The sequence below is a fragment of the Cygnus atratus genome, chromosome 19 (genome assembly GCF_013377495.2).
Source record: "Cygnus atratus isolate AKBS03 ecotype Queensland, Australia chromosome 19, CAtr_DNAZoo_HiC_assembly, whole genome shotgun sequence".
In the NCBI taxonomy this organism is placed as follows: Eukaryota; Metazoa; Chordata; class Aves; order Anseriformes; family Anatidae; genus Cygnus; species Cygnus atratus.
The window spans coordinates 1,232,215-1,257,936 of record NC_066380.1 but is presented as its reverse complement, the minus strand read 5'-3'; the positions used below and the strand labels follow the sequence as shown (position 1 = coordinate 1,257,936).

Below are 25,722 nucleotides of genomic sequence, written 5' to 3'. Positions count from 1 at the left end.
CTAATTCATACTGGGGACTGCTGGACCATTTTAATAAAACCAGTCAATGGCTGGACAGTAACACGTCACAGCACAATGACTTTGTCTAACGGCACCTCTACCCGTTAAGCCCCCTGTCTTTCCCGTCGCCCCGCTGACAAACTGCCTCTCCGCCGGGAGCCTGCCTTCTGCTGTGAGCTCCCCTGCTGCGGCGTCCCTCACGACACCTCGCCCATCAGCAAAGTCACCGCCAGCACGGATGAGGACCGCACCAAGTCCCCCTTCCCTTCTCCTGATGCCCCTGCAGTGACTGGGCACCCAGTTTATCAGAAGCGGGGCCAGTAAGGCAACTGTTTACAAACCAGCAGCGCTCCCCAAACAGCCCCACAAGCCTGTGCCCAGGTTAACGCTCTTCGTGTATTCCATTTCTCTGCAGCTACAATAAAGACGACACAGGGGAAGAGAAAGATAAGTATCTTTCATTTAAGCCCTCACTTCTGAGCTTGCTGGGATTCAAGGTATGAAGAGAAAGGAGACCTATTTGACCCAGATGCTGACCTGTCTGGGTCAAGCCTATTTGATCTGGTCAAACTTATGGAAAAATTCCTCCTTCCCCTGTTTTGTCACAGCCTTTCTCCAGGACCGGACGTGCCAAAAAGACTCGCGAATAACAGGGGGAAGCACAAGGTGCCCCTGTGCTGCTTTTCTTTTGGCGGCTCTACAGATCTCCATTGTGCTTTCTTTTAGTCTCGGGTAAACTTTCTGCAGCAGAATATACCACAAAGTTGACTACAATATTTTAGCATGGTCTAAGGGTTGAAAACTGGGTCAAACCCCCAGCTCCTCCTCCCAGCGCCATCACCAGTGACAGGGTCCTTCAGGCCCAGCTCCTGCCCCCAGGAGCAGCGTGTCAGGACGCCCTCGGACGTGGTGCCCTTGCCTGGAGATCTTTTTCTCCACGACCACTCCAGCAGCGGCTTCCCACTGGGGAGTGATGTTTTCCATAGATGCAGTGAAACACAGTTCTAATTTCGTAATCACAATGTACATCCAGTGAACAGGACCTAGTGTTTTGATAATGAGAGCAATATAATTAGGACAAGCCTCAAAATATTCAAGCAACTTAACCAGTTGGAGATCACCTCTGATATGGGAGACACAAAGGGATATCTGGAGACTGGGATGCGATTCCATTTACACACTATGGCGAAGCACTTTCTTTTTCTAGACCCTAACATTTCGTGTTTGGGGTCTTTTATATCATTGCTACAATATTCCATGAAAAGATTTCATTACTGGACGCCACACGAGGCCTGGGAAGTACAGTATCCATGCACAGGAGGCTGCAAAAGCTCCTAGAGTGCAGCAGCCATTTGGGTGGCTTGCAAAACCCGTACTACCCTCAAAGACACTCCCGCAGTCTAACTTTTTACTTTTCATAAACAGGTTCAAAGACACTGTACTCTTTTCAGCCAGCCCGACCCACAGCTGACCACTCGGGCGCCCATGCAGGGCCCAGAAAGCACCAGAACGAGCTTTTAACAGCAGGACGGAGGAATGGTCAAGTGCCTCAGCAAGTGAGAGAGAATCGCTGAAGTGGGAGACAGAGGGGAAGCTGGCTGGGAACCGGAGAAGTTACTAGAATGATTTTTGTGGGCAGAACGGACAGCAGATACGAGCTATCTCCTTCACACTCACGAACAAGAGGTGGGAACCTCTTCCCCCACATCAATGGCAGCTGCACAGCGCTGATAGGAGCCGGGGTCACCGCTAAAGCACCGTATTGGCCTTTTCTTTTCAAATTGCCTCTCCTTTGATGACTGCCACGTAACCGTCATTTGTTTTTTCATCTCATTTTCCATTTGTGCATCTATCCAGCCGTTGAGGGGGATCCAGCGGGAACTGACGGGAGGAATGCAGACAGGGGCCTCTCGCCACCCACGCTCCTGTCGCGGGAGGGACCCCTGATGTTGGCATCCCGACACGCCCCAAAACGCTCCCCAAACCCGCGTGCCGGGAGATCCCAAAGGGCACGGGCTGCGTTGCTGCGGCGGCTTCCTTGTGGTCAGCGTTTTAATAAAATTACGCGCTACGAGAGGAGATGCCTGCAGCCACCTGTCGCGTCAGCGGTTCACACTCGGTGCCGCGGGGTCTGGGGGCCGTGAAAGCACCGCGTGGAGGCCCCCAGCCCCTGCGAGGAGCCGTGCCCAGCCCCGCTCGCTGCGAGGGGCGCTGAGCGCAGCCCAGCACCAACGCGGGGAGCAGGCCACGCGGCGCCAGGGGAACAAGCCGGGGGACGAATTTCTCGCTTCTGCAGCAGCTTCCCCCTCGGTGCCGGCAAACGCCCTGCGGACGGACGCCCTCGCCACCCCCGTGCGGCCCGCACCTGCGGGGAGCCCACCGGGACGAGGGGCGCGAGGCCTGGCGGGGCCGAACCCCCCCGCAGGACGCTTCATTTACGGGGCCACCGGCAGCCCAGGCCGGAGGGGCCCGGCGCGCCCGGCCCCGCAGCGCCCACGGCTCGGGTCCCCGGGGCAGGGCGTCCCCGGCGAGGGGCAAGGGCACGGCCGCGGCCGGGCGGGGGGCGAAGCCCAAAAGCCCCGCGGGTCCCCCCGGCGCCCGCACCGCTGCCCGGGGCGGCCCTGCCCGCGACGCGACCCCCGGCGGCAGCGGGGGGGGGGCCGGGGCCGCGCGTGGGGGCGGTGACGGCGCTGACGGAGCCCCCGGGGCACCGCCGGCCGCCCCCCCCCCGCCGCCCAGACACCCAAACAGCGCCGGGCGGGGCGGGGCGGGGCGGGGCGGGGCGGGCGGGCGGGGGGGGGCGGCCCCTCCCCGTCTCCGGCCCGGGCCAATGGGCGCGGGCGCAGGGCGCGCGTGACGGCGGCGGCGCTGTCCGTCAGCGGGCGCTATAAGGGCCCGGCGGGGCGGCGCGCGCGGGGCTGCGGGGCGCCGGGAGCCGAGCGGGGACGCGCCCGGCCCCGGCTGCGTGCGCGCGCGCTCCCGCGGCGCTGACAAACCACGGGCGCGGCACCGGCGGCGCGCGCGCGCGCGGCCGGGCCCCGCTCCGCTCCGCTCCCGGCTGGGGAACGGCGGGGGGGGGGGGAGCGGGACGGCGCCTCCCGGCCGCGGCGCCGGGACAAAGCCCGCGGGGCCCCGCGGCGCCCCCAGCAGCGCCCCAGCAGCGCGGGACGGCGCCGCCAGGTAAGGGCCGGCACCGGCACCGGCGCGGGGCCGCTCGGCGGGGCGCGGCCCGGGACGGGGAGCCCGTCCCGGCGGGAGGCTGCCCGCCGGTGCCGTTCCCGCACGTGCTCCTTTGTTCTCCGCGCAGGAGCTGCCCGCGGACGGCCCCGACGCGGCGCAGCCGGGCGGGCACGAAGGTCCCCGCCGCCGCCGGGCGGAGCGGCCGGGCCGGGGGGAGCCGAGGGGAGGGGGGAAGGGGGGAGGAACCCGGCCCCGGCCCCACCGGGCGGCGGCGGCGGGGGGCGGCGGCGGGCGGGGACAAAGGCGGCGGCCCCGCGGGGAGCGCAGGGCAGGGCAGGGCGCCCGCCGCCACCGGCTTTGTGCGCGCCGCCGGCACGGGCAGCAACAGTTGGGGCGGGGGGCACGGCCCGGCTCGGCTCGGCTCGGGGGGCCCGGTGCGGCTCCGGGGGCAGCCCCGTTCCTCGGGTGCCCGCAGCACCGGAGCCGCCGCGCGAGTCCTTCCCCGGCCCGGAGCTGCGCGCCGCCGCCTCCCGCCCCAGAGCCCGGCCGGCTCGGGCTCTGCGGGGGGCTCGGGGCCACCGAACTTTTCCCAGCGGTTTCTGAGCCGTGAAGAAGAAGCGGGGCTGCGCCGTGAGCTGAATTCTGCAGCGAGCTGAGAAAGTTGCTAAGCGGGCGATTCACCCCGCTGCTCGCGTCCGGAAGCGTGGGGCGGCGTGGTTTAAAAGTTACCGGTATCGCCAGCCGAGAGCGGCGTTAAAATGCCTTTAAAATCCCTCTGCAGCCCCCCAGCTAGGGAAGCACTGGAGGCTCCGTGCAGAGCAGAGGCTGTTCGCACGGCTGTTCGAGAAAGTCCATTCATATATCTGACTACCTGGATTTGAATAGAAACCAGACAGCAATTCTTTGCTCCCAGCCACTATTCGCCCCGCTGGACAATAGAGATTTGTTAGCACACAGGCACAAGCCGGGGGGACACAAAGCTGAAGGCAGCAGAGATAGGGGGCTTCAGGGCACAGGAAATTACGGCTTTTGATGCACTATTGGCAGGTCTGCCGTTACGGAGAGGCAACACGACCGTGCCATGTTTAAGAGCTCCTACTGCCATTTTTAACCACCTAGAATGTCATAAAAGCTTTATTGTCACGGTACATCAAATCGTGAGTCCGTATGGTTACTTTTCAGCTCTGGTGCCTGCCCCGTGGGCTGGCAGGCAGGCGCGTGGCCGAGCTGGAGGTTTGAATTCACGGGGGGGGGGGGGGGGGGGGGGAAGGAATTTTGATGACAGAAAGCCTCGGTGTTTATAAACAGCGCAGATCCGTTACCCAGACAGCTGATGTCTAGCCCGAGATGTGCTGCCTCATGTTAATGGCAGCTGGAAGGGGCTGGAGCTGGAGCGCTGGCTCCGTCCTAAAGGTACAGCAAGTTCACCGCATGCCTCGCCCCGTCAGGCGTGTAGGAGGATGCTGTTCAGTCGGGTCAGCCTGGCAAATACCACAATAAATAAGGAAAACAAAATACTTAGTGTCTCGTACTTCCTATTTCCCCTATTCCCCGCACCCCCCAGTCTTTCAGACTTAAAAAAAAAAAAAAAAAAAGAACTCCTCAGAGACTGGGCTTTAATCCTCTGACTGGAGCCAATGAGCAGAAATTATAAAGATCAGAAAGTCAACCAGCAGGTTGTATTAGACGAGAAGCCTGCCCCTAACTGTACGCCGAGGGGGGAGGTAGGTTCAGCCTTTACCAGTAGGCAGAAGGCTGGGGCTGCTCCTCGTGATCTTCCATAAATCTTCGTACCCGTGAACATCACCAAACACCCGTTCCAACTGGATGTTACGGCTTTCCACGTTCTCGGGCATACCGATGCAGTTCTCAGTTCCAGCATTTAAGAGGAGCCAGCAGATCTCTGCCTGTACGGCCACAAGCACAGCAGAAATACCTCAGCTCTCTCCTTCACCCAGGGAAAAGACAAAATAGAGAACTGTAATAAATTACAGCTGGGAAACGTACGCTTCTGCTCCGAGCTGCAGCATCACTGCATAGAGAAAATGGGTTTTGCTGTTTGCTGCTCTTAAGCGTGCTTTATCAATGCAATCCTTGTGACCGCAGCAAAAAAGGGAAGGGTGTTGAAGTGAGGCAAGCAGGGCCCTCTTCCACGGCACCTGGGGGAGACGGGCAGGGACCCCTGGCCTGCTGATATGCCCCGCGCCAGCCCAGCAGGCAGACAAGGATGTGCCTCCAGTGCTCCTTCTGGCAATGTAGGGGAACAAAAAGTCTGGATGACTGAAATACTACACAACTTTTGAAAAACGTGAAGTCCTCTCTACTGTAATGCTAGTAAAATTGAGGTAAAATATCCCTGTATGTGCAGGGCCAGCTCGTAGCACTTTGAGCTGCTGTTTCAGGGCATTAGAAATACAAACAGGAATGTAAATACTTTTCACAGGAATCAGTTCTGTCTGCATTATTATACAATTTCCTTGAATTCTCTTCCTGATGCAGTACAATGGCTTTGGGTGTTTTACTTCTCAGTTAAACTTTGGTGATAAGAATCAGGGCAGATTACAATCAAGCTATTTTAATTTTTTTCTTCATGGTACGTACAAACCCAGAAAGACCTATCAAAAAGAAGCCTCTGAATGAAAACTGTACAGATGATTTCTATTATAAATTAAGGATACTGATGCATCTACCAACAAAGCACTTTTAGATTAAATACCACTGTATTCTTAAATTATAGTAACCTTTTCCATTGCCTCTACGACTACTAATACTAGTTATTCATCAGTAGGCTGATTTTAAAACATTTAAAAAAAAAAGTTAAAGTCTCTTGAAATTGCTTCCTAAAAAGAAAATCTGCTTAAAGTTCTGTTCTGCCCTGGCAATTAGGTGTCTCAGTTTGAATACCTGTTGGGCATTTCACTTTGAGTGGAAAACATACTGTTAGAGGTTGGCAAAAAGAGTTTCTGCCTAATCAAAATAGGCGTAAAAAGAATGTCCAGGCATGCCCTCCTGGCTGTAAACATCTGCAAACTCATCTGGGACATCAGAATAATCCCCGTCATGCACATAAGAAAAGGTTGCTGATAGCTGTTGAAGATCTTGTTTGGTCAGGTTTTCTTGAACTACACACAGAAGTACGGGGTAACTCAAAAGTCAGTTTTCCCAACTCCACTTACAGCTATTCCAGTATAAAGTTTATGAAGACTCAAAAAAAAGAAGAAACCTTTTAACTACTAACAGGCTTTGAAGTTGTAGCAGTTGCAAAATACCAAAGTGTATATAATCTGAGGATTTATTAATATATAATACTGCATTACAGGGTTAGCTGCCAATAAAAATGTACCAGGTATGCCCAAATTTAGCAATATACTTGGCAATTTAACAAATGTGGAATCTTAAGAATTTCATTTTATCTCAGTAATAGCCAGCAGATGCTACGATCGTTTCAAAACCATACTATCGATTAATATCACGCGAGATTCAAACAAAAAACTCAGAAGACAGCAATCAGGTATTTTCATATTACAGATAAGATAAAGGCATCCTTTCATCATAAGCAGCAGCACTGACATGTAGATTAGTAAAAACACTTCTTAAACAGACTTCAGTCACCCTTGGCGTCTCTGTACTGCCTGGAAAGTTTGGACCATCAGCAGCTGCCCCGACCCCATAACACAAGGAAGGACTTGAATACAATCACCACGAGTTTTCAGTCTCAGCTCTCTTACAATCGCATCAGTTTGGTTTTGCAACAGCAAATTACTCAGATCTGTGGTCAACCCGTGTTCTACACAAAAACTCCCGGCTGTCTGAGATGAGATGCCAAAATGCAGTCGAGGACAGGAGAAGTTTGGGGGTGGGATGCCAAAATGAAAGGGCCCGGAGCTGCCCGCAGTGCACCCACACGTCTCCCTGGAGGGTACTGCCGAGGGTACTGCCGCCAGCTCGGGGCAGGCCTTGCAGCACAACGCACCGCTGCTCTTAACGCCCGCAGGCATCGTCTGTGCTTCCTGCGACAGCTCCGGCACGACGAACGTCGGGAGCAACGCCGTCATCTGCCAAATGCAGGCACATGACAGCAGAGCTAGTGAGGTCCAGCAAACTATAGGTCATCAATCCAAAAACTTCTGTGGTACATTTACTGATTCTTAATCGGTTACCTAAAGGAACTTAATATTTTCTTGGAAAATATCTTGTCCTGTGACCATTTAAGGCTTTATTACTTAGTTTCTTCTGGGCTTACTGGCAGACCATACATTTATCTTAGCACCCACCCCTCTGTTCTCACAAGTAGGAAGCCTGTAAATGTGGCGTTATTTGCAGCAGGCCCTAAAGTCAGATGTCACGAACAAAACGGATGAGTGGGGTCCGCAAACTGAGGCGGTCGGGGTTTGACCACACATACCATAATTTCCAATTCCATCTGAGGCGTACGTTCACAGCCGCACTGCGTTCCTGGGCCCCGTGTCAGCAGTTCCATTTCCATAACTGCAGGGCCTTCACTCCAGGTACCACCGGCCTTGTGCCCGGCAGAATCGTGCTCCGAGCTGAGCTGACCGGTCCGAGGGCCGAGAGCGCTCTCACGTAGCCAGAGCGCGCTGTACCCCCACGGGAGGCTGGGGGAGCCCGACGGGCAACCACAGTCCAAGATACGGTCACACAGCAGTCCCAAACGCCAGCTGTGCGAGGTGTTGGGAACGGCTGTACTCAGACTGCTTCAGCTGGAGTCCCAAATTCAGATTTTTTAAGATATCAACATAGTTGCAGATAAGGTTCGCAGTACAAGGATAGATTCCAGGTGTAGAAGAATGTGTTCAGATTTGCCATATATTTTTTTCTGCCGAAGATTTAAATATCATGTGGCTTTAGCTTTCTTTCTGTTCACTGAATATCAAGGTCAATTAGGAATGATGTCTGGCTAGTACTCTCAGAGCAGATTAGACAGTTGCATCAAAAACTAGGACCATGCATAGGTCATCTGTTACTGTGACCTAGATTTCTGAGAATCTGTTCAATTTGTTTTATTGAAAATGTAGTACTGTGTCAGTTCTGTTTCTCATAGTAAACCTTTCTATAATAGCAGAAAATAGCTTTATTAGATACTTACAGACATTGCTTACTACTTCTACTAATACACAAAGAAAATCAAATCCATGCAGCAGACCTGTGTCTGTCATCCATTTAATTTTAAAATAACTTAAGGTTCTGAACGGCTTATGCCTTATAATCTAAAGCATTTGGTCCACATGCCAAATACTAAGCAAGCTGAAATACATAATAGCTTAGCTTCAGCTTTGTTTGCCCTACTTAATAATATTTTCCTTCAGTACCCAGTGGATAGATGCAGTATTTCAGCATTATACTCTGAAAATGAAGAACATGCTGAAGTATTTGAGTAGAGCGAGGCTGTTCCATCTGTATCCTCTCTGTGAGCTTTGTGGTGCCCTTACAAGAGCGGTGGTTTGCATCGCTCAGCCTGAGAACAGAAGCAGCCTTCCCTCCAAAAACCTGCATTTACGTGTTTGAGCACAAGGGTCTCGCTGTCTGAATTTTGATACTATTGCAGTACGTCCACCTATGCTTTGTGCTGTCACTTGGAAACCACAAAGTGTTCCAAATGGAAATCTGCTTTTATGACAGGTTTCCTCTCTTCTCACAGCTCTTAATTGTCCCAGTTAGAAGGCAATTACTGAAACATAGATATGCAAACACACCGGGTTCTCAGTGAAAGTACATGGAAGAGGGAAGGAAAGAAGGTGTACTTTAAAGTATTAGAAAATATTTTCTAAATATCAATGAATTGAGTGTAAAAGGAAAACTAAAAATAACAATGCGATTGTTGAATCCCCAACTCAAAGAGCAGTACACTAAACACATTTCAGAATCATCATCTACAGTCTGTGGCTCGTTACTGTGCTTTGATAACTGTGGCATGAAACAGTTCTGTTCTTATCACACCCCAAGAGAAAGGTAGGTAATAGAATTAAACTGTAGAAAAGAGCACGAAAAAATAAAACAAAGCCAGCAGATTAAGATTCAGAGATTAAAACCACCAGCATGTTACTCCTTCATAAACTGTGCTCCATAAATCCACTCCAGTCTTTTCAAAATTCTGAAGTTGGTTCTACCGAGTCATCTGAATTTCATGCTACTTCCATATTCAAACTTTTATGTGCATCTCAGCACACTGGGACCAATTTATTTTATAGGGAAGATAAAAACCAGTAGTACTTGGGTGACGTTATCCAAAGATCATCCTTCTAAATGAAGATGAGTACATTTTCTCCTTTGTGTTTCACAGAATGGCTACGTTTAAATAGGTTAAGTCTACAAGTCTGAAAAGAATGGCCGAGTCCTGCTCACCTGGATGGCATACCCATCATCATCTGATACTTAAAAGTACACAAAAGCAAAGAAATTAAATACCTGAGGGGGGCAAGTCTTCCTTCCAGCAGGATACGTGCCAGGTCACCAGATGTAAGGGAGTGTATTCCCCCCCCCCCAGATTATACTCAGTTGTTCTACAAGAGCCTTTGAAGAGGCTTCTATTTTAAATGTTAACACCTGAAGAACAGTTACAAAGGCACCGCTGCTCTCTAGCTGAGCAGGACACCCAAGCAGTGGAAGAAGAGCATCACAGACAGCGGGCGACTCTGGCTGACCGTACTGCTGCTTTAGGCACTGTCTCCAATTCCAGCGTCAGCTGAAGGAGATGCTAGAACAGGAGCAGTAAACAAGTAGTGCCAAATGGCAAGCACCAGGCAGGTGGGGGTCATTTCCAAATTGTAAAGAGGCTGGGTTATGAAGTTGGTAAGCCTTCAACAACTGCGAAGCCACGGGTCCTGGAACGTGGCACCCAGGGCTGGGCACGCCAGAAGCAACGAATGCCCAGGGCTGCTGCGGCTGTCTGCTGTACCCCAGCTCAGGACAAGAGTAACAAAGGCACTGGCTTTTCCAGTTGTCAACGTGTGTTTTAGATGTGTCCTTTTCTTTTTTCTCTCGTGGGAATGGAGAAGTGAGAAACAGACACGAAAGCACAGCAAGAAAGGAATCCTTGGTCTCACAACTGCGCCCTGCAGCAGTTCTCCATCTTTTCTTTCTTTCTAAGAAGTGAACTGAAAGGGCCCACAATCCCTGCAGGCAGAGTTTCTTAGGGAAGAGAAGAATTGTTGGCCAATAACTGACTAGCAGTCAGGCACGCTACCAGAATTTGCATCTTTCAAAACAGCAAGTTTGAGTGGAATTGCATTCTGAATTCCAGACAGCCTAGTCTGAATCGAGAGAGAAATCCATTTGCTTCCTTCGCCCATCAGCTTTTCTAGCAGTAACAGTATACCCAATTTAAAAGTACTTCAGAATCTTCTCTAAAAACAGAAAATCAAGTTAGAGATATCAACGGTACGTACAATGCTGTAGTATTATAATACCTCGCTAGATAACAGAAGGCTGTCCTTGCATTCTGAGGCATCCGGTGGCTGAAGTTCTCTAAAGTCAATGCTGTGGCTGCACGCTGTAGTTTAGATCATTCAGAAACAAGCTTGAAAGAATTTGGTGTGGAAACCTGAACAAGGAGCAGTGAAACTGAGGAAGTTCATTCATCGTGTGAGTTAGAGCAGGCACAGGATCTGATAATGGTGTGTTTCTTTTCCTGATGGCGTAAGGAGCACTGCATTGAAGCCTCACGGTACCTGCTGAGGCTAAACTGGAATAACCTAAAGCACAACTGGGAAGCCAGCGTCCTGAAGTTCAATGAGATCACCGCACCCGTTCAACTCCTGAGGAAGACACTTCTCATCAAGAGAACGCCACATTTCCAGCTAAACCAGACACTGCCAAGCTGTAAGAATAGGCTGCGAGGAGAATGGGGAGGATCTTTAAGTATGTTCTTGCAGCTCATCATACTGTCATTTACCTTGCCTTAGTTATTTAGGGCTATTAGAAGTAAAATCTTTATCATACTAAATGTATCTGGAAACGGAGTCCTGAAAGATGGCAAAATAAAATTGACTCAGAGGTGCCATGCTGTCTAAACTGAACCAAAACCCATGAAATTTAGAGGTGTTTTTGTTGAGAACTGCAAACCTAGAATTGTATCAGCTGAGAACTGCTGGTTTATATAGCTGAAAAACAGAAACTAATTATCTTCAAAGGACAAACTATCAATGAATCAGGAAGAGACATGATTATGAAAAGCAAATCCTTCATTTGATCCCTCTCCATCCATACTGCCTCCAGAGCAGATAATCTAAGGTTTATCCAGCTAGAATTGTTAATATTCCAATACAGTACGTGAAACATGAAAGCCCTAATTAGCATATGAAAAAATGTGCATTTTTATATTTTAAGTATGATCAGTGTGTGAACACAGGTACATTGCAACAGCCAAAACGTGGCTTGTGTTGCAGGAAGACACCTCTGAGGTGTCCCTGCCTAGGAACAGACCTTCTGTTGCAGGGATCACATTTTAATATAGTCTTTCAAGACTAAACCATATAAACAAAACAAATTCTTTAAATTTCTCTGCTGATTACTTTGCAAGACGTTTTTCTCTATCTGTCAAGCGTACATGCAGTTCCTGGGCATTGCTTCACTACCTTAAATTGAAACACAGGATGTTTCCGTGTAAGACACACATCTCACTGCAGACACCATGTTCAGGAAGAGCTCGCACAAAGCAGACTTTGCAGCGTGCGCTGGCTCATCAAAAACTAAAGATATATCAAAGAGAGTCCTGGTCTTTGGAATTAACGTAATCTCCAGCTACCCTTATTTTTTTCTGAAGTGTATAATGTATCTCAATTTGACTGTTGAGATGTGTCTAAGGACAGAAAGCATTTTCTGCCCTCCCTACTACCACCACCAAGCCTGGCCAAGTCCAGCCATTTCCCATCTGAAAGCAAGAAGTCAGTTCTCTACAACAGAAGTAGCTTTTGCTAACAACTGTCGTACTGACAACTGGGCCAGTAGATTCTAAAAATACTGAAAGGAAGAAACCAATCTCAGGCTTGATGCTTGCACTGGTAGCAGACTCAAGTGGTTGTAATTACAATCATCGCTCTCCTTCCTGAACCGAGTCACGGGAACTGCGCCTAAATTCGCGAGTGGGAAATCTTTTTGATCTTCAGCACAGATCAGTCAGTAAGAGCATTCAGCATAGCAGTGTCTTCTGAGGAAGTACTTATCTTAAATTCACCACCACCATTATAATAACAATGTCCTAGGTTTAGTGCAGTGCAGGACAAATATTTCAGTGATGAAGAATCACTAGCATGTTGATATACCAACGGAGACAAGGTTGTTTATATCTACAGAAGCTGCTTACCCAGCATTAGATGTGTCGGAGCATAGCACAATGGCAGGAGTTCATTTTTAATAGAGAAGAATCTCAGGAATCCTAACAATGAATCTAATATTGACAGTAATCTTCATGGCAACAAATGTTCTCTTAAAAGATGTGGGATAAGATAAGAGTTCACAGGGATGCTGGACAGTTCACAAAAACTCATTCACTGCTACTGAATGCACAGAAACCAAGAAACAGAGAGGGGGAGTGAAAAACATCTGGAAGACAAGAGATGATTTGTAGGACATGGGCAAGTTTCTCCTGCATGTATCCTTAACCCAGCCTCAAGGGTCTGCATTTCCCCTGCAAAACCAGATACACCACTACGCTTGAGCCAGCGTTGCTGCGCTCTAATTGGCTCATTTGTGCAGGTAAAGATATTAACAGAGAGGAGAAAATTCCCTACCCTTCACCATTTTGCTTCAGAGAGCTTTATTCTACTTTTAATCCTCATGGGCATCCACTCAAGACCTCAGCGTCTGCATTTTTTCCCCTTTCAGATTTGGTAGGTTATTATGAAAAGACAGCTACACTTCAAGATAATCAAATACCTTTACTGGCTGAACGAGTAGCTTTGCTCCATGAATAACCAAAGCACCTATTTTGTATTTGAGGATTTTTTTGCTGTTTTTTCTGAACATTTCCCCTTGAGGTGCTGCTTAGATCCCCAGCTCCCAAACGGGACCAGACAAACAGTGCAGACCTCCGCACCATTTGAACAGCAGGGCATAGGACTTGCCTGGAACAACCCATATGAACAGGAGTAGCTCTTCTCAATAGAGCGCAGGAGTTTTTAAATACTCCTAGTGATGATCCATCTGGACCACTGACAACAACTGGAACAGTTTCATTCTTAGAGCTGAACGTTGCAGATTTGAAGCACGCTGTTCTGTACTTGCAGAGATGCCTTGCTTACGTTTCTGACGCTGAAGGACCCTTTGTAGGTGAGGTTTTGCTCACCGTATGCACATACTGGGTTGATCAAGTTGATCCTGACCCTAAGCTGAACAGAGGCTGCCAAGTCTCTTGATTTTTTCATTTGCTCTCCACTTACCTTTTCAGAAACCTCTCCAGTTTAGTGATCTCTCTAGTGTTGCCTTTAGCAGAACAGGACTGCATCACTTGGTCAAGTTCCCACGTAGAATTACACCGAGACCTCCCTGTTTGTCATTTTTTAATCCTTTTAACATTCGCCACAGCAAATTTATATCATACCCGTCTAAGATGCCATACAGTATTAAGTCAAACACCTTCCGAAAGTCTAGGGTTATGCTGCATCCACCAGCAAGTTTGTCGATGCACAGTTAGATCAAAATAACCTAAGTCCCCCCTAAATCACTGGAAACAGGTATTAGTCGCGCTTCTCTCAGGTCCCAGAAGAGCTGTGTTTGTTTTCTCTGGGATCGGCATCGTAACGTTATATTCTATATTCTAAAAGGGCAAACGAAACAGATTGGTAACTTTGTCCCGATTTCACATTATCACAAGACTTGTCAAGTAGCAATCCAGCGAGCTTTTGGACAGTTAAGAGAAATAAAACCGTGCAGTGCTAATTGCAGAAGGCTGCCAATGCTGAAGCGTTTGGCAGTGGCATTGCTACTTAAACACGTACCCAAATTCCAGTGAAATAGCAATAACTAAAAACACTGCCGGTGATTGCATCCTTATCTTCCCCTGTGTCATTAAGGTGTATTTGCATGCTTACACTGAAGTAATTTACCTCTACAAACACATGTTTACAGTACAATTAAAGTTGGTTACGGGACAAAGCAAACATGCTTATGCAGGGCTTTTCCATAAATGCTTCAGACGGGCACTGGCACCGCGTCACGCACAGGGCACAGCCTCAGAGCACAGCCTCGGCGCTGATCCCACACGCCCCTGGGGCACCTCTCATAAGCAACCCCAGCAGAGGAGAGAGATTTTGGAGAAGTGGAGCTGCTTTACTACCAGATGCATACTGTAAACCTATTTAGTGGCACTTAGGGCAGTGCTGCTAGGATTCCTGCTAGGCTCTAAATAAAAGTCTTGCTGTGAGGAACTGACAGAAGGATTCGGTTAGGGTGTAAGAATTGTTCAGGCACCGTAAATACACAGAATATCAGAATCGTCCACAAAACCAACTAAATCTTGTCACCAGACTTTATGCAATTAACCTGTTTCAGGATGCGTATGCACATTTTGAGGAAAATTTTCTTCATACAAAAACCCGTTCTCTCCAGTGCAGGTTCAAAGAGAACCCACGTGCTCTGAGTCTGCAGCGTTTTCAGTTCTGCTCTGGCAGTGCTCTGCCCCCGATCTGTATCGTTACATCAGCGAGCCCTGCCACAGTTCCACAGGTCATGGCTACCAGCTGACTGCCATTATCACCTAGGGAAGGCGTCAGGTCCACCTAGTGCTTTTTCCACTTCTGAGGCACTTCCAGAGGTGTGGATTCTCCTGTGCAACGGTGCACGCACACTGCTGCTTCTCAGCAGGTTCCCGAACAGATTCCCCACCAAGATACTGACTTCCACCAGGTTCTGTAGGAACCCACTCAGGGAGGACCATTATCCACCTGGCAGGTTTCAGCTGAAGTTAGTAAAGGTTTCAAGAAGGTCTTGTTGAAGAGCCATGTTCACTTTCTGTAAAAGCATGACTTAGGGGCAGGGGAGTGTTAATTTATTTTTATTTTTTTACACTCCCAGATTTACAAGACAGATCTGTAACACTATATAAAAAAATAATAGAAATAGAGATGGCAACTGTCAAATATGGGCTGGTTTCAGCGCTTGCTAGGAAGAAAGTCTGAAAGGAAAGTGAGTTCAAGATCCAGTGCAGATAATGAAGCTTCCAAACTTCTGAGGTTTGCCAGACCAGCACAAAGTACAACCACAACAGCATCTCAACAATTTTGCTATGCTAATGCAAAAGAAATGTGCAAAAAATGTTGTGCAGTAGGCTCATGCAAAAACCCCTCAGCAGCAGCTTTCTGAGGCTGCCCTCTGCTCGCCCAGCTCAGCTCCTGCTTCGCTCCCCACTGACGAAGCTTCCGTTAAGCACGCAGATGAGACACCTCAGTAGGGAAACAAAACGGGGAAGAAATGGCATGAAAAGTGACTCGGCCTGTTGTGTGATAGGATACAAGCAATCATTTGGGCAACGGTAAGAGAAAACGCTAGGACTACATAGGAGAGCATCCGGTCTCCAGGCTGGTCGTGCACATTGCTGTCATTGCCAGACGGCCCTTGCGGTAACAGGGTGACCCTCCGAGTGTGCTTACACAATGTACATACCCTCCGTGTAAAAATGTAACACACACACACACCAGGAGAGAGAAAACACTTGGTCAGTGAAAAGAGAAAATGGATTCTGTAGGCAGTTTGGGGGAGAAATCCCCTACAAAAGGACGCTTGTAACAATTTCATTTGTCCATCCCAAGCCTGCACACATTGCCCAGTTCCATTGTTTCTGGGGAATATTTTTTTCATCTCAGATTCTGACCAAAATCTAGCTGATTGAGAGCTTTGAACTTTGCAAGAGGGAGGGAGCATGCAGCCAGAATATAGAAATAATATGCACACTGTTTGTAGCATTCAGAAAAAAAATGCTTTCCATTTCCGAAATGAGATGACGACAGTTACCGGGTAGAGAGGGTCAGTGGAGGTACAAAAGGAGGAAGACGTGAACTGAGAAAAAGCCTCTCTATGTAATACATGCATACCGTTTCATGCTTGGTTTGCACTTGGTTCCCCTGCTTTATGCTGTACCTACCACCTGTAGTCACCCTCCACATTCAGGCACTCACGGGGCTCAACACTTGAGGTCGATCACTGCTTGTTATTAATGCAAATGTTCTTTGTTCATTCCACCAGCTCCCACTCCAAAAAGATTGCAGGAACAAGGTGAGACTAATTTTCAGAGAATTTCTTTAATTTTCAGGATCAGTTGATGTTTAATGGTACCGCTGAAGTCAGTCCATTTAAGTGCAGTCTACAAGCTATATTCTATGAACAAGCTCATCTCTCAAAGATACAACTTACTCAGTATAAGAGAATTATTTTTTCAGTTACATGTATCAGCTCAGATATTCAGAGAGAGACTTAGTCCCTACGACAAGAGAAAACACTGAATTAAAAGCTAGTCTACAGAATTTTAAAGTGAAATCATTCCTACAAGCTTTGCAGGCTCCATTTCACTTACAGCAGCTATTTCAGATAAAGCAATAGATTCCACTGTTAACAAACAAGCTGCAAGTAATTTCTCTTTCAAACCATGGAAGCCAGGTGGAAAAAGTGAAGGTAACTGAACGCAATATAGAAATCTAAGGAGAATAAATCCATTTTTCCACTTTACAGGAAGAAGATAATACAATTCAGGTATTCTGACCGGTACGTTCTTAGGCAGACATTTACATACTCAGTTTAAAACTCACAGTTTAAGGGAAAAGCTGTTCCAGTAACGCTCTAGATAGTATTAAAAACGATCCGAGAATCAGAAAGACTTTTGAGGCAGTTGTTCACTTTGGGCAGGATTTCCCAAGCCACTTAACACCAGGCTGATGGGCTCCCACCAAACGGGAGGAATCAGGCTCTGAACAAAGCCCAACACCAAGTGCCTCTGTAAGCTTGCCCAGAGCGTACAGACTCACCTGGGGGTCAGTGAGGCCCTTCCACGTTCTCAGCTGCCACAGACAACTGCGGATGTACCTGCGGGTTCGCTGCAACATGTAGGAAGTAGCTCAGAATATCAGACAAGCAAGCATAAGCAGCAAGAGGTAGAAATGATTTTGTGCTGCCTGCCCATCAGCAAGGTTGGGAACGTCACCTCCACTGCAGCCAAGATGAAAAACACGTTAGCGTGAAGTCAATCCACCTGGAGTCAGCAGCGTGCCCAGTGCCCACCTCGCTCAAGCAGCTCTGCCCAGCGATGCTCTGGCCTCTGAGGGGTCACCTCGGTTCAGCAGGCAGTCGCTGAGAACCTGAATGCCTTCGAGCAACGGCACAGAGAAAGGCTTTTAGAAACCACAGTCGAGAAGAAAGGGGACGTGAGCTGTAGGATCACAGACAGACATCACATACTAAGAAATAGATCCCTCCTCCTCACACTTGGGAGGATTTACAGTTACAGGTGTCTTTTTTTTTTTTAAGTGAGCTTTATAAAGGAATCTGAAACATCTTTAAAAACCTTAGTGATGCTATTTACAGCGTGCACATCCACAGGAGGAGGGCTTTTTCACAACTGTGATTCAGATATACTCGAAGCTGGTTTAAGAACCACTAAGTCAAGCTAGCATCGATAACAGCAGTGTTACACTTCTGCTATTCATTAGTCTGCATGGTTCCATTTCGTAATTAAAATACTTGCAGTTTAAGACTTTACAATAAAGAATGTGCAGCCCTCAGCAGTGTTTCCACTGCTAGTCTATGGAAAACATATGCATGGAAAGTATGTACAGTGCATGTACACAGCCGTCTTTGGATAGCTTCAGTGAACATTCAACGCTGTCGGTGAGTTTGAGAACTAAAAAAAACCATCGACCGTTGACTGTACCTTGAGGTTTATCACAAACCCTCTCTTAAATGGAAAGCTTGAACCTTCAGAGTTTTTCACATATGGTTGCTATTAACAGGTCATGATTTAGATTATATTAAGAGCTAGAGGTTGAGTTTTTCCAACTCTACTTCCCTACCTTCTCCAAAAATGAACTGGTTAAAAAAAAATGGTTGTTTTCTATTTAACAGCAACAATAAACAAAAAGACTACGAGCTAGACCAGAATTTCTGCAAAAAAAAACAAACTGAGTAATGGAGGGTTTTCTATGGGCAGCACAAAAAGCAGTAATGTATCCACGGCATATGGCATGCTTGGAAACAAGTCTGGGTATAGTATATGTTCAAAATAGCGGAATATAGGCCAGATCAGGAGGAAAACCTCCTTTCCATTTGGACTGGCAACTTGAGCTCGTCTGGAAAAAGCTGTGGAATGTCAGTTCATTTGCTCATAGGAACCTGTGCTCAATTTCAGCAGCTGCTCACTGGGAACACTGGCCATGGACTGGATTCCTCCCAGCAAGGTCCAGCTGCTCCTGCAACTCATGTTTGCCTGCTTGTAAAGCCACAGCAAGAAAACAGCCTTCCTTTCCAAGGAAAGGAAAGGTGAATGCCCAGGCATCTCAGCAGTATCTACCCCATACCCTGCCTGTCCCAGCTGGACCACATCAGATGTAGGACTCAAGCCCTTGTGGTACAGAGTCAAGAGTGGTCTTGATTACAAAATCAATATGCCTGACAGCAGGAATCTGTAGCCTAAGTGGAGTAACCAAGCAAAATCACCTTTATGAAAAAACGAAATCGTGTATTTTTAATGCTGTTTCTAAAGTGAAGAATGTTTCCCTGCTCTTCTCCCTGTGTAAGTGTACTTCCCGGAAGTCTCCGAGATACAAGAAGCCCTGAAATAGTTGTGTGCCCTGAGACTGGGATGGCTGCGATACCGACCGTCCCACGTGGAAGCACAGGAAGAGCGGAGCTGCCCGCAGGAGCGGCGCTCGCATCCCAGCACCTAATGGCTGCACTCAACATTCATTGCTGTCGGTGGGTTTTCATTTCTATCAACTCACTGATCAATGAATGCAAACTGCGGACCAGCTAGCTGAGAGACTGCACACTCGTACTGCTTGGGGCTTGCTGGCAAGAGGAACGTACGCTTCTTGCTGAAGCAGCACTGAATTCAGGTTCTCCTACCGCTGGCCATAGGGCGGGTTTATGGCTCTGCCATCACCTCGCCAAGAGCTGTGGGACAAGTGGGTCACACTCCTTCATGAGCACAGGCCCACACGGATGCTTTGCCACCTGACAGCCACTGCAAAGATTAAATGTTTTACAAAGCAGTAAATTCTGGATAAAATAAGCATTCCCTGTAGAAAAGCAGATGTTATAACAGGGCACGAACACAGCTTTTTTCAAGGCTGTGTTTTTGTTCTAAATACAGGAAAACAATCATGATCCAAATTCAGTACAGACTGACTTATTCCTCCCTGTCACTTACCAGCTTCAATGGAAGCTGCGTCCATGCTGGACACCTTGTAAAGATACAGAAAGCGTTCTGTTTAAATGTGGAAGCCTGATCAACTGCAGTCACTGCCTTTTTATACAAGTCTGTACTGTCTACTGAAGCACATTAAAACAGTATCTTGTAATATTTATATTCTGCTGTGGTTTTTTGTTTGTTGTTGGGTTTTGTTTTTTTTAAGAATTTTACTTGAGAAGTAAACACTGGAAAGCAGGAATAGATTATTGGTGTTTATCAGTGACTTCAAGTATCTTTCACATGATACAAATTTGAACATTAAATGTAGCTACATATGTTAAAAAGTACTTTTTTTTTTTAAAAAAGACCCAAATGTACGTAAGACAGCTAACAGACTGTAAGTAAGGAATGATCGAAAGAGCTACAATAGGACTTAAAGGGGCATAAGGGAGAGAAAATTTACTTGATCAACCATTCTAATAAAAACAACACTTAACTCTTTGTTGCATTTGTAAATCTCTATGCTCTCTGTGCTTTCACTATCAGAAGCACAAGCCTATGCAGCAAGCTTCACCTGATTATAGGAAATGAATCTTCCTTCTGACGGAGACAACTGATGGAACATCAAGTCCTAAACCTAAAAAGCGATCAGTGAGAGATGACAAGGAATTGAGATTGCACGGATTACAAGTGACAAGGGTAAGAACGGGAGGGGGACAGCAGCAAGTCACTGGTGATGTAAGATGCTGCAGAGGGCTCTCTTCATCGCTGTGGTGGCAGGGCCAGCTTCAGCTACAGAGATGAGAGCTCAGGTCGGGGACGCCCTGTGCGAGAGGCAGTCCGGGGCAGCGCTGGCACAGACTGCCCGGGCAGGCGGGGACGTGCCAGCTCCGTGGCCATCCCGGGAGGATCAGACGCTTCCGTACGCGTGGCAGACATAGCTGCCGCTGCCTTGAGGCAGAAAAAAAGACCTCTTCAGCAGTCTTCCAAAGTCTCCATGATTTACATGACACAGACACGTGCCCAGGAGCCCCACGGTCTCTGCAAAGCACTGGGCAGCAGCTGCAGAGACCAGCACACGGTAAGCCCCCCACGTGCACCCCGCAGCCCCCAAAACGCAGCACCAGGCACGACCAGATGGGCGACGGTGAATGCTGCTTCGCCCAGCAGGAGTATCACAGTCCATTCACAGTATTAATGGGCCCAATCATTTTTCCTGAGCCTTGTTTATTCCCGCAGTTGCTTATTTTTAGGGGATCGTTTTGAAAGCAGCCTGGTCAGACGCGCTGTGCAGGGTACCCCACAGTAACAGTGGTGTGCTGCACAGATCCAGTCAGAACTTACTAATGGTATGTAAACTCCAGTTAGGGGAAAATTAGTAATAAATCTCCTTTACTCATTCTGCCAGAAGACCAACTTGTTTAATTTTAGACGGGAACGGCTTTGCCAAGTTCAATTGATGCACAAACTGAAGACAACTCTGCAAAACACGGCTTTAGAAAAAATCTTCCAGGTGTGACATTGAAGGGCTTTGTTCAGTGCCAGCCACCTACACAGAGCTTTTCTACTGAAACCCTTGGAAAAAATCAGTTTGGATCTAGAAAGTTCACTGCAGTAGTACAGAAGTGATCAGCCTGAAAGCATGCCTGCAGAATTGTTTAGCCATGAGAGCTAGACAAATGAATTGTTTTGATGCAGTTTGACATTTTGCCTTTGAAATTCCAAATTTTTCAGCATGTTTGGAAGACTTCCTGAAAAAGTATGAGCACACAATTTGTATTTTTTCCAGTGGCTTCTTAAACAATATACAAGAAAGCATTTGTGTTATTTTAAACACCAAAATCTCACTTGACCTACTGGTTTTCCCCACATACATCTGTATGAAAATACAAAATAAAGTCTTGCCAGATGTTCGTCCTTACTGCAAAAAAATGTGAAAATAATTCACTGCAATTACTCCAAGACAGACATTTCAGACAGAAAACTACAGAACAAGTTTGCTAATGCATGAAAATCGCAAGGTTTAAGCAGACACTCCACAGCACAATACTCCTAATGCACAAAGAAGCATAAGAACTCAGTTTTCTACTCCATCGTGAAAATCCGTAAGTCTTTTGCTTTAATCATGTTTTGTAATGAGAAAGCAAAGAAAAAAACTACTAGGGGAAAACAGGTTACCCGACATACTCAGCATTTCTGAAAAATCATGCTTGGGAAGTTTGGGATGCTTCTGGCGCCAGCTGCTCGCTCCCTAGCAGAGGCCAGCAGCCGCAGCACAGGCAGCAGAACCAGCTGCACGAGCGCAGGACGAAGCCGAGCACCAGCGCACACCCAGTGCCGCCAGCACTGCGGACCGGACAGCTGGGGCTGCAGAGGTCTAGGAGCTGCCCCAGCAGGAATTGCCAGGGCTCATCTATCAAGGCCCAGCGGCTCGGGCGTGAGGGCCCAGCTGCCCACCCGACACTCCTACCGGCTGGCACCGCCGGCAGTGTGCCCGTGTCCCAGCTGCTGAGGGTCAGCCTGCCCACCAGCACTGCAGGTGTGATCGAAAGACAGGAAGACGTGAAAAGAACTCAAGGAGCTCAGTTTATTTAGTTTATGAAAAGTTTATATAAATAACTTCATATGGAACAGAAGTTTGACAAGCATTTTTTCGGTTTAGCAAAGGTAACACAGACAAAGCTGCAGCTAGACAAATTCAGACCAGCAATAATATACAAATATTTAGGGGAAAAAGAGGTCATTCAACTCATCTGAGACAGCCTTTGCTTTCAGTATTTGGCAGATAACATCCTGATATGAGAATACAGTGGAAAATTAAGTCTCAATACCTCTTACTGCATTCCGGCCCCTCGTGCATTAACTGTAAGCTATGTCAGGCTACAAAGATTCAACAGAACATTAAGCGATATTTTCATAAGCTATACACATAGTTTATGAAAATAACTATTATACGTGCATGTGAAATTTCTATATAAAAATGAACAACTACAAGAAAGCCTAGCTAGATGAATATAACAGTATTCCTTAACACGCACATAACTGCATGCACGTTTGCAACTCTGAGCCTATTTTACGTTCATTCCACAGGACTGTTCTCATTACAGAGGGAGGAAACCCTTCCCCTTGCAGAGGAACCACAGTTCTCCAATAAAAGTAAGTGCCATCGGCATGATAACAGAAGTGGAATGACCAGTGTCCTGACTCTGGAAGAACTTTAGCAGTTCTGAGCATCCGAACATTATTTTAAAATGTCAGTTAATAGTATGCCACACTTAAAAAAATCCAGAGTGTTTCTAAAAATGACAAAAAAGTTGCTTTAAATTACAAATTTGCACATAACTCATCCCTCTATTATGAATAGAATTGTATTGATTTAGGTCTGTAACATGTGCAAGTCCAACAAGGACTTGTTGCCATCTAGTGGATTATAACCAACAAAATGCATTTGATCCTTGGACACAGCAAATACCACTAGATGGAGTATTAAAAAAGAATTCTGTATACACCTTATTTTAAGTGTCCAGCAGCCCAGATTTTTAGTCACAGAATGTTACAGGCCCAGAATTGCACTGAAATGGAAGATTTTACCAACTGCTTTCAGTTTCATTAGAAATCCCCAGCTCTAGCATTTCTACGTTTAATAGGGATACACTTCAGATGGATACTTTTAGGTCAATGTAATCTACCAGCACCTCAGGTTCTTTTTTAATCATTGTATCACTAACATTCAGGCATCTACTCTACAGCTTTCACTGATGTATCTCTCATGGTAAAATCTTACCCGACCTACCTTGTGCTGGTGTAAACAGCGATGTACAGACCTGGACTGTGCTACTTCTGTGAGAAAGCTAATGAAATATCAGATCCTCAGTTCTGTGAGTAAGCATTAGCTGTAAAACTTCTCAAAGTCTCTACAGTGAAGTATGAATTCATCTCTTTACATGATCTCAGAGTGAGAAATTCTACCTCATTATATTTGGCAAGAAAAAGAGGTACTTACTGCCCATGGAGTTCATAGGAAGGACAGGAGAAGAGGAACTCATCTGCTCCACATCTGTAGCTAATGAGAAAGTGAAAATGAGAAAGTTGTGATGTGCGTTTTACCAAGTGCCTTAAGAAGTTTTTAATTTTGAAAACGTACATTTAATTTAAATAGGCATATCTTTCTTATCTATGGAAGTAGCTTTGAGAAGCAGTTTTTAACAACGCTGCCCTTTTCCCTTTTACAATATTATCTCACATACCCATTACCTGCAGATTTGCTTTTCAGAATTGCCATTCCGGCAAAACCACTGCAAGTTAGATAAGAACATGATTTCAGAACACTTCAGCATGAAGAAATCCTAAATTCTGTCTGCTTTAAACTGTATACAATAGCATCTGGTAAGCGGAGCATTACTGCAGAAGAAAAGAGATGACAACTGTGTCCAGCGCACCTTCAAAAGATTCCTGATAGGAGGACAGATTCCTTTCCAAAAGCATACAAAATGCTGGCATTTGATCTGAAGCAGTACCTGAAGCAAGTTATCTTTAAAGACAAAAGACATTCCGAAAAGCTTTATTTTCTAACATCTGAGAAAAGAAACAGAACTACCTTCCTGTGCTTGCAAATGAAAAAAAAAAGTGTGATCTGAACCAAGAGCCAGGTATTCTCTGCACTTTGGGAAAGACCCAACTTCCCAAGATCCAAACCAAGGAAGTCATCTTCTAGTAATGGGGTCAGTTTTAATCTGAGATTAGGTAGCATGAAGAATTATTCTCTTTGGGGCTGGATCTCTCTCTCAAAAAAAAAAAAAAGACAACATTTACTCTTATCCCATCACCACAAATGCCCAAGTTCAACAAATCAGTCTCCCTCTCCATCATTTTTAGGATGGAAGATACCACAATTTTTATATAATTGTCATATTTAAGAGCCAGCAAACGCGTACTACGAGTTTACATTCCTCAGCCACAGAACACAGCCCCAGGAGCCTGCTCAGCCCGCAGCCAGGGTTTGCTGCCAGGCCAAACCACGCGTTTCACATTCTTACAGTTCTGATTCGTTCGGCAGCAGCAATTCACTGAGGACTTCTGTTTACACTGGGAAGTGCAAAGTTCTGCTCTAATTAGGCAAACCACAAATGAATGTAAACCCTTCAGCAGACCATTGTCATGGAACACGAAGAGCAGACATAGCACCGTGCTTATGGAAATTAATCCTGCTATATTTTCAGCCACACCGACTGAGCTCTTTGCTGAGGAGCCTCGGTCTTACTACACAAGACCAACAGCTTTAGTTCAACGTCTTAACTGCCACTCACAATAAAAGCAAGTGACAGGTTTATTCACGAACGGCCTGGGTTATGCCTATCTTATTTTCTGTTGAACTAGAGATATTTACTGCCCAGAACTTCTGAACAAACATGCATTTGCATGGCTTGGCTCTTCCTCGTGTTTCTCACACCATTGTCCAGAAAGCTGTGTATGGCACAGCCATCCTGTAGCACTTCCGACAGCCACACGCCATGCAGCACACTTTACAGCTCTTCTGATCTGCTTACAGGAAAAAAAAAAGTTTTACATCTTCCCGTTTTCCACCTTATTTCTATGATCTCCTTAATGCAGGAATTGCTAACCCTCTGAAAGAGCTATAGGCAACTCAAACTATACACATTTTTGAGAGTAAAAAAGATTCTTTACATGCAGTATAACAATTTTAGATACCTGGAAAGAGCCGCTTTTTTTTTCCCCCCCTACTTAAAGCTAAATATGCTTTCATATATAGCCAAGATAACTTCAATAGTAAGTGCAGCATTAGTTTTATCCTTCTGAGAATGGCAAGATTTAGTCCATGGAGACATCAGTTCTGTGCACAACTGAGCTTTCAGAAAGGTTGAAGTAACAGATCAGCAGATGGTCATTTAAAGGTTACCTGCTGCTCTCTGGCAAGGAGAGGTCAGCTGCCCCCCAGTCAGCCAGATGGCAGAGCGCAGCCCGCAGCACTCGAGAAGCGGCAGTGTGAATAACCAGCACTTAGGGCAGTAAGCTACACCTGCAAACATCTGGAATAATTTATCAAGTATCATTCAAAAAGCAACCAAATAACACACGTGCCTTCGGAAGAGTAATTCTGACTGGTAAGCATTTCACCAGTGAGCTGGGGTAGGCTCTTGAAGTTTTACACTGTTTGCTACAATGCCACATGA

At 47.0% G+C, this 25,722-nt stretch overlaps 1 protein-coding gene across 3 annotated transcripts in view; it reads right to left on the bottom strand.

Moving 5' to 3' along the window:
- The window catches only part of NR6A1 (nuclear receptor subfamily 6 group A member 1), an 81,514-nt gene that overhangs the window by 40,881 nt on the left and 14,911 nt on the right, over nt 1-25,722 (bottom strand). For 2 of the 3 annotated variants that reach the window (XM_035555435.2, XM_035555436.2), the window contains exon 2: nt 23,535-23,594. The exons of the other annotated variant lie outside the window; for it this stretch is intronic. In XM_035555435.2, the coding sequence (XP_035411328.1) occupies nt 23,535-23,594 (60 nt within the window). The remainder of the gene's footprint in view (nt 1-23,534; nt 23,595-25,722) is intronic. 3 annotated transcript variants of the gene reach the window in all.